General features: G+C 38.5%; 1 protein-coding gene across 1 annotated transcript in view; it reads right to left on the bottom strand.

Annotated features, from left to right (window-relative positions):
• Positions 1–12,504, bottom strand: part of TULP4 (TUB like protein 4) — a 102,818-nt gene that overhangs the window by 55,771 nt on the left and 34,543 nt on the right. Inside the window, exon 2 of the mRNA XM_032215326.1 lies at positions 9,408–11,662. Coding sequence (XP_032071217.1) covers positions 9,408–9,659 — 252 coding nt within the window. The 5' untranslated portion in view covers positions 9,660–11,662. The remainder of the gene's footprint in view (positions 1–9,407; positions 11,663–12,504) is intronic.

The raw sequence follows: 12,504 nt of genomic DNA, 5'->3' as shown, positions 1-12,504 counted from the left end.
CCAACCTCTCACTGCAGAACTTTGGCAGAAGATGATTTGTTTCAGGATCCCCTAAGCTGAGAACTCTGCTCTGATAATTCTGAATTGCGTAGAAATTTCTATAAATTCAACTAGCCTCCAACTGTGGAGTCCATGATTTCACTGTATACATGGTAGGAGGCAATAGGATAATATAAAGATATATTTCACTCTCACTCCCATCCTTCTAAAGATAAATGTTAAAGTTCCCCTCACACGTATATGCTAGTTGTTCCCGACTCTAGGGGGCGGTGCTCATCTCCATTTCAAAGCTGAAGAATAAGTGCTGTCCAAAGACATCTCCATGGTCATGTGGCCAGCATGACTAAACGCCAAAAGCACATGGAATGCTGTTACCTACCCACCAAAGTGGTCCCTATTTTTCTACTTGCAATTTTTATGTGTTTTTGAACTGCTAGATTGGCAGAAGCTGGGACAAGTAACGGAAGCTCACTTTGTTACGTGGTGCTATGCATTCAAACCGCCGAATCACCGACCTTTCTGATAGACAAGTTCAGCATCTTAAGCCACTGAGCCACCACGTCCAGCTCCTACTAAGCTCCAATTGTATGAGTGCGTCTCTTTTTATGATGATTGAAAGGCTCTTATTTGAATATTGCTTCCTATTGACACCACATGTGGATTGAGTGTTGACTGCCCTCTCTACATAAATTGTTTAATATCTACTTTCCTTCTCACGTGCTGAGGAAACAAAGAAGGATCTCTAAGTTACCCCTTTCCTTTCATTCTTTTAAAACCTTTTAAAATGGAATCATGTTTTCAGAGCAGGCTTTTGTCATTTAATTAAAGAAAAAAAGAATGAAAAAGAATCAATAATTCCAGCTCTTCAATCTCTAGGGAAGAAAAACTGACAGTGAAACAAGTTAAAAAGGTATCCGGGAGGTAAATCAAAGGCTATCCATCAATATTCCTTCATCTAGGATTAATTAAAAAAAACAAAGTGAGCAGTTAAATTTATCACAAAAAAATACCCATGAAACCAAGTGTGCCATGTGAACACACCTGCAAAAGCCAGCAGCAATTTCAGCTATGCTTGGGGATGATAGGTCTGTACATGCTAAGAAAATTGGAGTTTCTAGAGCAGTGGGTCTCAACCTTCCTAATGCCGTGACCTTTTAATACAGTTCCTCATGTTGTGGTGACCACCAACCATAAAATTATTTTTTGTTTTCTGTATTTTTTCAAAAATATGTCTTTTCTGATGGTCTTAGGCGACCTCTGTGAAAGGGTCATTCGACCCCCAAAGGGGTCCCGACCCACACGTTGAGAATCACTGCTCTAGAGGCCTTGATGCTCTCCAAGCCTAGTTGTTTGCTTGCATATACTTCATTGTATCATCATTCTTGCACCAAGAATGTGGGGTTTATTCCCTGTTTATATATAGTAGCTTGCTGTGCCAGTGTTGGTGGGGATGTGATTTTCTTTTTGGTAGTTCCTTAGGTATTGTTTTCTGCTTGATTGTTTGTCTGGTGTTTTAATCCCTGCTTTTCTGGGTGTAGGTTGCTGGGTGTAGGCAATCTTCTGCTTGACAGAAGTTGGGGTAGATAAGAGATCCTCTTCCTTCTGAATTCCATTTCCCGCTGTACATTGTTTGCTGAGTGTCTCTTGGTCCAGAATATGAACAAATCTCTCTTCCTCTCCTTCCTCCCCCCTCCTTCTCTCCCTCTCACACAAACACAACATGCATTGTAATATTTGTATTTTAAAGATGTTTAAATAAATATGGAGCTACGTAAATATGAATGTAGTAGGAGGTGAAGGACTAAGGAATTAATGAAAAAGTTGGAGCAGTGCAGCAACGCTTGTAATAGCTCGGTTTTCTGCTTAGTTTGGCATAAGGCACATTGGGATCAGCCACCCACTTTGAGTTTGGGCTGTAATTGTTGGGATTTGGGAATGGAAGTGGGCATCGGGTAGCCCACTTGGGTAGCATATGGTGAACCATTCTTCTGATTCCTGAATACTTGGGGAAGGAACAATTGAGGACGGTTCTGAGGCCTGCTCTGAAGAGTAAGTGTGGTTATTCAAGTGGCCTTTCATGGGTTGGTGGTAGACTAGGAGACGAATGTGAATGCATGGGTTCTTTGGCCTAGAACAGTGGTTCCCAACCTTTTTTTGCCCATGCTCCACCTAAGCATCTCTAAAATCCTGATGCCCACCCTGTGACATATGATTTTTACTTTACTCAAAAAGCGAACTCTACTAACACCGAGGAAGCCTAAAAGGCCATTACCTTGATTTAAACAAGGTTCAAATTGCTCCCATTAAAAATCTAATTGTCCCCCTGTGTGGCCTGGGTCCCACATTGGGAACCACTGGCCTAGAAGAAGACTGAAAGGAGAAGAAAAGGCAGAAAGTAATATTAAGGGCACTCTCTTAGGGTCCTGGAAAGCTTTTAAGGACCTCTACCAGATTTGTTTGTTTGTTGTCTCCAGTGCTATTATCTTTTCTTACATTCTGTTGTTCTGTTTTTAATCATATTTTGGATGTTGCAAGGCATACAGAGTCTTTTGAAATGGGGCAGCTGCAAAAGATCTAATTAGTAATATGCAATGCTTAATATTCTTTTATAAAACCAGATTGTGTTGGATGGATTAATTTATCCTGAAGTGTTCCTGCCAAGTCTGCTTTTCAGGTTTTGCATTTCTTTTCATGATATCTCTCCTGAATAAACTTATCTGAATCCTTCTGTTTCTCTATGGTGATAACATTTGGATGTGAATAATTGATATTAGCTTTTGTCCAGTAAGACTGGGAATCTTTGTTAAACTAAATAATAACCAAAACAATTTGAAAGTATGTCGCATTATTAATAATATTTCATCGTATTTTTAAACATCTTTTTGAGGCAACTTAACAAAATAAGAAAATTGCCCTCCAGATTGTATGCAATAAATCAAAGAATGCACTTCTGCATCTGAAATTGGGGCAGTGTTTTATTTAAAGTGATTGTTTTATTTGGAAGATTTTTAATGTGCCGCACAGTTTTCATATATTAAATCTTAATAAGATTTGTAATGCATTGTTTTAATGCATTTTCCCTGTGGTGAAGTATAACTATGATTTACAGAGAATGAAATATAGGCTCAATTATTTTGTTTGAGTTTTATGATTGAAAAATTAAATAACTTGGGAAAACTTACTACAAATTAGGAGCATTCACTATGGAGATTTAGTGGGCCTATACAGAAGATCTAGTAGGCCTATATCAGTGGTGGGATTCAAATAATTTAACAACTGGTTCTCTGCCCTAATGACCAACTGGGTAGGCGGGGCTCAGTGTTCATGTGACTGAGTGGACATGGTCAACTCAACATCACTCCGATGGGCGCTTTACCTTAGCTGTTACAATGTAATAAGGGTTTACACTGGAGAGGCAGTTTCTGTAGCAGAGCAATAAAGATTAGGCTAAAAACAACAAACGGAATGTTTCCTTCCTGCCTTCCTTACAGGATTAGCCCTGTAAAGTGGGAAAAAACAAAATGGGATTTCTTCCAACAACCAGTTCTCTGAACTGCTTAGAAAGTTAACAACCGGTTCTCCCGAATAGGTGCAAACTGGCTGAATCCCACCACTGGCCTATATCAATGGTGGGATTCCAAATTTTTTACTACTGGTTCTGCGGGTGTGGCTTTGTGGGCATGGCAGGAGAAGGATACTGCAAAATCCCCATTCCTTCCCCACCCCACTAACCTGCTTTCCAGCTCCGTACTCCTGATCATGGCAACAAAAAAAGATCAGCTGGGAGGCTGGAAAGCAGCAGGGGTGGGGCCAGCCTATTTGCTAGTTCTCCAAACTACTCAAAATTTCTGCTACCGGTTCCCCAGAACCTGTCAGAACTGGCTGAATACCACCTCTGGCCTATATGTAAACAGTGGTTTCCTATTAAATAAAGGTTTTTCCAAGTAGCATCACACAGATACTGCATAGATTTAAATTTACTTTTCTACTACACTACTCTACTCTAGCCTCTATCTCTTGAGTTTTTCATTTATACTCGATTAATTTCAAAGATTAAAACAAAAACAAAAAATCTGAAGGAAGTGTACTACATTGGGCATTTTGTCAAAAAAAAACCCCACTAAAACACATAACAGTTAAAATCAATTAAAAAGCAGTTAAGAATAACATTAATAAACAAAGCCAAATCTATTGTTCAGATTTCTTATTCCATTTGCTTTCTATGGGTGAATCTAGATTTTAAATCTGTAAAGTGCAGTTTTTATTCTATTTTATGTTTTAAAATTGGAAAATACCTGCACACAAACGCATAGAGACACATAAACACCAGTCAGCTTGCTACTTTACTATTAAAGAAAACACGTAGCTTTAGAAGTATGGATACACTAATTTACTGTTTTGCGTTAATTCAGCCAAAAGGACATTATAATTTAATAATGTATTGTTTAAGAATCCTGATTTAGTGTTAAATGACAATCCATGGATTAATATATAGAAAGGTTAGGATGTAATAGCCCTGCTTTATTATAGCCAAAGCAGTTAGAATTAAGTTCAATTCCAAATATAGAATACCTAATAGTGATAGAATTGTGTTTCTACAATGCAGAAACATTTAAATGCGAAAAATATATAACTTTTAGAATAGAATAGAGCTGGAAGGGACCTAAGAGATCTTATAGTCCAGTCCCCTGCTCAAGCAGGAGAACCTATACCATTTCAGATAAGTGATTGTCTTGTTGTTGTTAGTTGGGAAGTCGTGTCGGACCCATCGTGACCCCCTAGACAACATTCCTCCAGGTCTTCCTGTCCTCTACCTTCCTCCAACGTCCATTTAAGCTCACAGAGATTGCTTCAGAGACTCCATCCAGCAACCTCATTCTCTGTCGTTCCCTTCGTCTTTTGCCCTCAATCTTTCCCAGCATTAAGCTCTTCTCCAGTGAGTCCTTCCTTCTCATTAGGTGACCAAAGTAAGTGACTATCTAGTCTCTTCTTAAAAACCTCCAGTGATGGAGCAGCCACAATTTCTGAAGGCAAGTTATTCCATTGGTTCGTTGTCCTCACTTACCACGGTAAGTCAGGTGAACATTGAGTTCTTAACTATTCAAGTGATGTATTATAATGTAAGTCAGTTTAATTAAGGCAATATATATTCCATATAATGTAGATGAGAGATTCAGCTTTCATACTAAACTTTCACCTATGGGACATTATGGTCAACTTTATTCTTCCATGTTTGCCATTAAATGGCAAGATATAGTTTAGCCAAATCACTTATTAAGGGAGGTATTTCAAAACAGGTTACGCATAACAGAGAGACCACAGATTTCCAACTAATTAGACCTCACTAGCTCTCTCCGGGATCTCATTGTCTCCTGCAGAAATGAATGCCAAGTCATGGCTGCAGAAATCAATTTCAGCAAATGAACAGAAGTTAAAAGCAAATTAGTTCTTCTGTTTTATTCAGCACACTGACAACTTTGGTTTAATTCCTGAAAATAGAAAATATGCTGCACCCAGACAGGAGTCACTGGGAAGACATATGCCTAACCTCACACTACATTTTACTTTGACAGATTGATTTTCTAGGCACACAGAACTCAACAAAAACTGTGGTTAAGTTGTGGGAAATGGCATATTAAAAAACAAATGCGTATTCCTCCCCCCACTCTCCAAAGCTAAGAAAATTGCCACAGTCTTGCTATGATTAACAACTATAAAACTTGCTTATTATATTTCTTTCTGGCCATGATTAATATGAAATCAATATTACATTGGAACACAAACAGTTCAGGCTCTATATCCAATGCAATTCTCATCCCAAGGCAATCCTCAGTATGGTGCTTCTTGACCTACTCTCCCGCCCTTCTTCCTAACCTTAGATGTAAACAATATCTATTTATTTATCATGCAATACCCTTAATGAGCCACCTGTCAGTTTTGGAAGCCATTTTTTCTTTCTTGCTTCCTGACTGACACATATTTTAGCCTGGGAAATTGGGAGGGGTTTTTTATGTTGGAGCAGTAGAAACTTAGCCATAACAACATTCTTTACTCTGAAAGTCAAGGACACTTGCCTGCACCTGGATGGAGGCAACTACCTGGAGACTGTATCCAGTTGAATGAGAAGATTGGATTGGACCATGTATGAACTTGTGGATGTGAGGCAGGGTTGTGAACTTTCAACTGGGTGGGGAAAACCTGGAAGCTTTCAGATTCGAGTTTTCTCAGATGTGCCAACATGACATCTCTAATAAAGTGGAACTTTGAGGAATTTGTTGCCTTGTAGTTTTATTTCATTGGGGGTGTTTTTTGGAACCCTGACATTAACCCAAATCTCGACACCACCATTTAACTTACCTTCATTCTCAACCTTCCTTACCAAATTTCTCATAACATTCTCCCTATAAATTGAATTCATATCCCTCACCATTTAAATTAATATCCCTCACCATTTAGTCAAATTTCAGGGTTCTCAACTGTTACGCATCTCATCTTTCCAAATGCAGGACATGATTCTCACAACAATAGACACAGACCAGGCTCTTTAATAATAATGGCAGAATATCCTAGCTAGAGGTCACAGTTTGCCACTTTCCCAGAAGTCTGAAAATTCAAAGGGGCTCTAACAGATCACTCAGCTTCTCCAGAAGAAATGGATAGATGTTAGTATCAATTACATATAACTGCCCACATGGTTTTTGTTTCCTACTAAAGAAATATCTAAGTGTTAGGCCTGCAGTCATATTCCTTGCTGGATCTTTGGCCTACCACACTCTCTAATATTTTACTATACTTTTTCTTTAGTGGGGAATTGAGAGGGGGAATAGTAAGGAGTAGAATGTGTTGTCCTTTCTAGAAGCCCAAGATCGTCTTTTGTCTCTACACCTCTGAGCCTGACCGGAACTGGATGGGTGGAACTACCAGCGTGGCAGTGGAAGATTGGACCATGTGATGGACTTGAGGGTGTGGGGCAGTGGTGGGATCCAGCCGGCTCGCACCTATTCGGGAGAACTGGCTGTTAACTTTCTAAGCAGTTCGGAGAACCAGTTGTTGGAAGAAATCCCCTTTTGGTTTTTTTCCCACTTTACAGGGCTAATCCTGTAAGCAAGGCAGGAAGGAAATATTCTGGTGTTGTTTCTAGCCTAATCTTTATTGCCCTGCTTACAGAAACTGCCTCTCCTATTGACTCTGTTACATTGTAACAGCTAAGGTGAGGGGCCCATCAAGTGACATTGAGTTGGCCACGCCCACCCAGTCACATGACCACTAAGCCACGCCCACCCAGCTGGTCATTAGGGGAGAGAACCAGTTGTTAAATTATTTGAATCCCACCACTGGTGTGGGGGCAAGATCATGAACTTTCAACTGGGTGGGGAAAAAACAGGACGCTCAGATTCGGGTTTCTACAAATGAACCAACATGTCTCTCTTAATAAATTGGAAGTTTGAGGAAAGCTCTGCCTTGGACTCTGATTTAATTTTGGATTATATTTGGAACGCTGACACTAAGCATTATTCTAATAGGGAAGAACTTCACCAGTGTTATCCATGGTTCTGGATAACAGAAGTGACTGGACTACAATTTGACACACTTATTTTGATTGCCTTCTGTTTACTTCTTCATCCACATTTAAGATTCTCTCTTTCTAAATGTGATTCTTCGCAAGAAATTTTTAAGCAATCCAAGCAGCCATGTTTTTTGTTTTTGTTTTTTGTTTTGCCTTTAAAAAAGGAAGAAGCAAGCTGCAATTTTAACAGAAGTCACAGTGGGGATGTAAGACCAAAGGTCCAGATGGAAGGAAGCAAGTTAAAATCTGACAAATATAAAAAGAAGCTTCTCAAAATTATCTGAAAATTGCCTGCTGGTAGTGTGCTGTCCTTTGGCCATTTCTGCAAACTACATATTCAAATGTCACATTGTACAGTTACAACTCATTCGTATTAATAAAATGTGTTTGTGTCATGGTCAGTCTTCCATCAGAAGCAACCATCATCTTATATACATATATAATAAAGACGATCACCTTCTTACATGCAGTTTTGTGAACAAATAACAAGCTTCACATTTTCTTCCCCTCTTCTGCATCTCAAGTTTTAAACAAACTAGAATTCTGCTTAGGCAAAAATATCTGATGTGACTGAGAGAAAAGGAGAAGGTGAGCATATACCTGTTTTTTTTACACAATGAAAAGCAATGCTTCCCATTATGTCTGGGCAAGGTTTATAGTCCTATATAAACTAAAAACTCTAAGTCAACCATATGTATAAATCACATCTACTTACCGGTATATAACAATATATTTTTATTTATAGCAGTTTTCCATCTAGCTATCCTTGAGATTTGCTATATCAACTCACAGAATTCTTAGGAATTCTACTCTGAACACATCTGAATGTTGAACATATCTGGAATGGTTGATTTAATGCAAAAAGCAAACATATCCAACATAACTTCCTCTTCCTATTATTCCAACAACAACAACCTTGTGAGTTGGGCTGAGAGAGGGTGACTAGGCCAAGATCAAATGGCTGGCTTTCATACCTAAGGCAGGACTAGAATGTATGGTCTCCAACTTTCTTGTCTGGTGTCTTAGAATTACAATCTTGAGTTCCATCGTATCAAGTTTCAATAATACTAACCGTATCATATTTGCTTGTTGCTTTTGTACTAGGGTTTTAAAATCTTTCTGCTTGTTCTCCATCCTCTAACCACTGGTGTATAGGCATCTGAACCTTTTAGCATTGTTCTTAGGTTTACCTGCTGTATCTCCTGGTAAGCCCCCTTCCTTCAAAAAACTTTCTTGATGTTGTAAAGTTTACTGCCTTCAATGCACTGCCTTCAACCATACTTTTAGTTCAAAGGTACAAAATATAAATAAAGACACACATGCATTCCCTATTGTCTTAAAAACAAAATATCCTTACTTGAAAACCAACCAGGTTTCATTCATTGTTGCCCCTTCCTTTAACGTACTTTTTAGTAGTTCAAGCAACAGCTTCTTGCAATATTTACAGTGGACATTTGCTTTGCATTTTCAGTCAAATTGTTGCAAAAATTTGTGATAGTTATTTTAAAGAAGCCAACTCCAGAAACTAGGTTTTGAAATAATAACAATTACTCTAATGTTAATCATAGTTTAACTTTTCAGCCAGCAGTCTTCAAAGGAAAAAAAATCAAAAGTTATAATGCCTAAAAATATAGGGGTAGAAATAGCGCAGCATACCCACCCCATTTAATTGTACTTGATAAATCTTAACAGATGAACACAGCCAAAGAAAATCTACAACCCATGTAACTATCTTAACAGACTTCCAAGTAGTATCTTTTATCTACTTATTGTGTCTGTATGCTTTGATGATACTGTTCTATTTCCTATATTGAACATTAGCAATTGAGAGTTTACTCACCTCACTGTTGTGGCCTCTTAAATTGAAGTTGATTCGCTGGGGTGTGTTTCTGTCCTTTCTACAGTGGCTGGAAGTGAAGGTAACACCCACTACTCCCCTGCCATTTCCTGTGGCCAACCAGCCTTCCTCGTAATATCGCCTCCGGCATACAGGTTTCTCCTTTTCACTTTTTGGAACCCTGCCTTTCCATGAGAGGCAGAGGATGTTGGAATCGCTGAAGAGAACAGGCCCATGTTCCACTGCTGCGTACATGCTTTGTTGTATTTTTCCCTTTTGACATAAGAAAAAGTACTATGTCTAGTGCAGCAAATATAAATAAATCTCTTTGTGGTTGTACTTTCTATCGATAGGACCAAAAGTCTTAAGACAGATCAGAATCGACGGGGAGAAGAAGCAGAAGAGAAGATCAGTTTTTATAAATATCCACCAAATGCATAGTGAAAAATTTCCTTATAAAAGATGATGACGGTTGGCTAAGAAAATGTAACACTTAAAAAAATGAAAATAGGTCAGATTCATCTTGATTTGGAGTCAGTGGAGTGAGGGGGCCACTTGTCCTTTGGAGAAACAGCTACTGCAGAAGAGGCGCTCCGAGAAATGGTGAACCGTCTTTTTGTTCAATTGGATAGAACCACCATGCGGCCTGAGATTTCCAGTATAGCATTACGCAATTCCAGAGACAAAAGTTTGCAGAAGGGAAGGTTTTCAAGTAACTTAAGGCTTTAAAAAGGTTTCCTCCTGTCGGACTTGCAAACTTGGAGCATATTCATTTATCTTTCTCCAAATCTACCCTCTGGCATGTTATTCCCACCAGACCAAAATATCTGCTGCTAAAGCTGAGAAAGATTGCATAAAGGGGAGAATAAAGGCACACAGACTGTGCAAGACCACAAGCCAGAATTCAGCGCAGTTAACAACGTGCCAGGCCAGATGGGAAAAAAGCCCTTTCTAAACTCAGCTGCTGACTGTTCCACCCAGACCGTTTGCAATCCGACGGAAGTCCCATTTCTTCGGCAGCCGGTGGCATTCTTGCCGCTTCCACAGATGACCCAATTTATTACGCTGCCTTGCCTGCTTCTTCACAAATTGTTGCCGCACACAGGCGTAAAAGCAAAAGTGTCTTTTCATTTAGCAGGTGGTTTTCTTTTAAAACTTTAAAAAACCTTTCTGAAGGTTTTAAAGCAAGAAAGTTCGCCTGGGTGACTTATGAAGCCTTCTCCAAAATAACCGGGCTGTTGACTTTCCCCTTTTGCTGGAAAGTCTATATCCTCAATGCTAAAATATGAATCAGAATTAAAAGCAGGTTGAGTATTTTAGTTACGGAACAAGTGTGTTGGGAAGAAAAGGCAAAATGGCTAATTGGGAATAAGTGTCGTCTAATTAAAAAAAACTCCAATTTTTCTTTTGTTGTGCTGTTGCCCACATTGCTTCCTTGGTACTTCAACAGGCTCCTTCCTTACTGGGCTTCTTTAGAGCTCAAACGCATAATTCTAACCAATACATTTGTGGCAGTGGAGTATATTTTTAAAGTGTTCCAAAAGCTTTGAGTACTATTGATGATCAAATATTTATTTGTATTTGTACCATGTTAACAAGGAACAGAGAAGGAAAAATAGCAAGCTCCATTGTCAAGCTTAATACAAGCGTGAACACCGAAGGTCAATGTCGAGAGCGTTCCCATTACCCCTTAGCTTGTTCTTCTTTAATCATTATTGTAAAATTATTTGTCACTCCTTAATTGGCAAATGTATTAAATCCAAGTGACTCCAATTCTAATACAGCAAAAGACGTGATCATTTCACATAATTCCTCCTTTGGGAATGACAATATCACTCTATTTCCTGCTCAAATATTATCACTTTCTTACATGTTCTGGTGCCATTTACTCTGTTCAGAGACTGTTTAGCTCTGTTTGCTTTTTGCACTTTTCTTTATCTTCACTTGTTGCAGATAATTTGGGAGGCTGACCACTAGCAGCAGATGGTACTTCATGGATTTTTGGTCCTCATGCTGTTAGGTTGCTATGCTGGTGCTTGCAATAACTTTCAGAAATTGCAAAAATTTTGCAGTTTGCAACAACCGATTTGTATGGCTGTAGCAATGTTTGTGGCTGTGTATAAGAACCGACAAACAGACACATATGTTATTATAATCACACCTTCAATTTGGCAATTGGACTATATCTGGCTTCACCATTTAACTATGGCAGTTGTCATGACTCACTCAAAGTCAAGATTCTCTGGATGTTTTCAATTCTGCAAAACAAAATAAAATAAAATTACATGTCTGTCAAAATATCAGGGGAGAATGCCAATCTAGTAAGTCCCTGATTAATCATATTCACAGGCATGGTGTACATTTATGATTTTTGTGAATCCAAATATTTTATATTGATTTCAAAATATAGCTAAGCTTCCCCCCGCCCAAAAAAAGAGCATAAATTTGTTTTTTGAGTAAGGAAAGATGGACCGAGTATGATTAAGTAGTGAAGAAAGTGAAATATAACCACCTTTAAGATATTTTTAGGCCCAAGACATACAGCATTTGAGAAAGGTCAAAAGACCCTGGTTTTGCCTTTTCTTCCAACCCTTCCTAAATACATTTGAGCAATAGCTATCACAAAATGCATCATTAGCTCCCCAAATATTAAAAGCATTTCCATATTATTTGAATTTAAACATAATATTGGAAAATCGAGCAAGCTATTATTTAGATGCAATATTAGTAGCTTCCACTACTCAGTTTTTATTACAGCAAATGCATTTGGCATTAGATGATAATAATATCCTTTTGTATTTAATTCTAACTACATCAAAAAGAAATAAGATGGGTTAATAAACACGGAATGGGGGAATAGAATAGGGAAAGAAAAAAGGAAAGGAAGAGTTTGTTTTCAAAAGTGAAAAACAATCATCAATTTTGGTGCTGATCCTAGAATATGCGTGCGTGTGTGTGTGTGTATGTTTTATACACATACACACACACACACACACACACACACATATATGCACACACCAGTAACCTCTGGAATAGTCCATGTGTCAGGCTTGGAAGCTATCTTTTACAGTGGGCCTCAAGCCTGCCACTTATTCAAACA

Source organism: Thamnophis elegans, chromosome 4 (assembly GCF_009769535.1).
Source record: "Thamnophis elegans isolate rThaEle1 chromosome 4, rThaEle1.pri, whole genome shotgun sequence".
Classification (NCBI taxonomy): Eukaryota; Metazoa; Chordata; class Lepidosauria; order Squamata; family Colubridae; genus Thamnophis; species Thamnophis elegans.
Note: the sequence above shows the minus strand (reverse complement) of the source record. Positions and strands in the feature narration are given on the sequence as shown.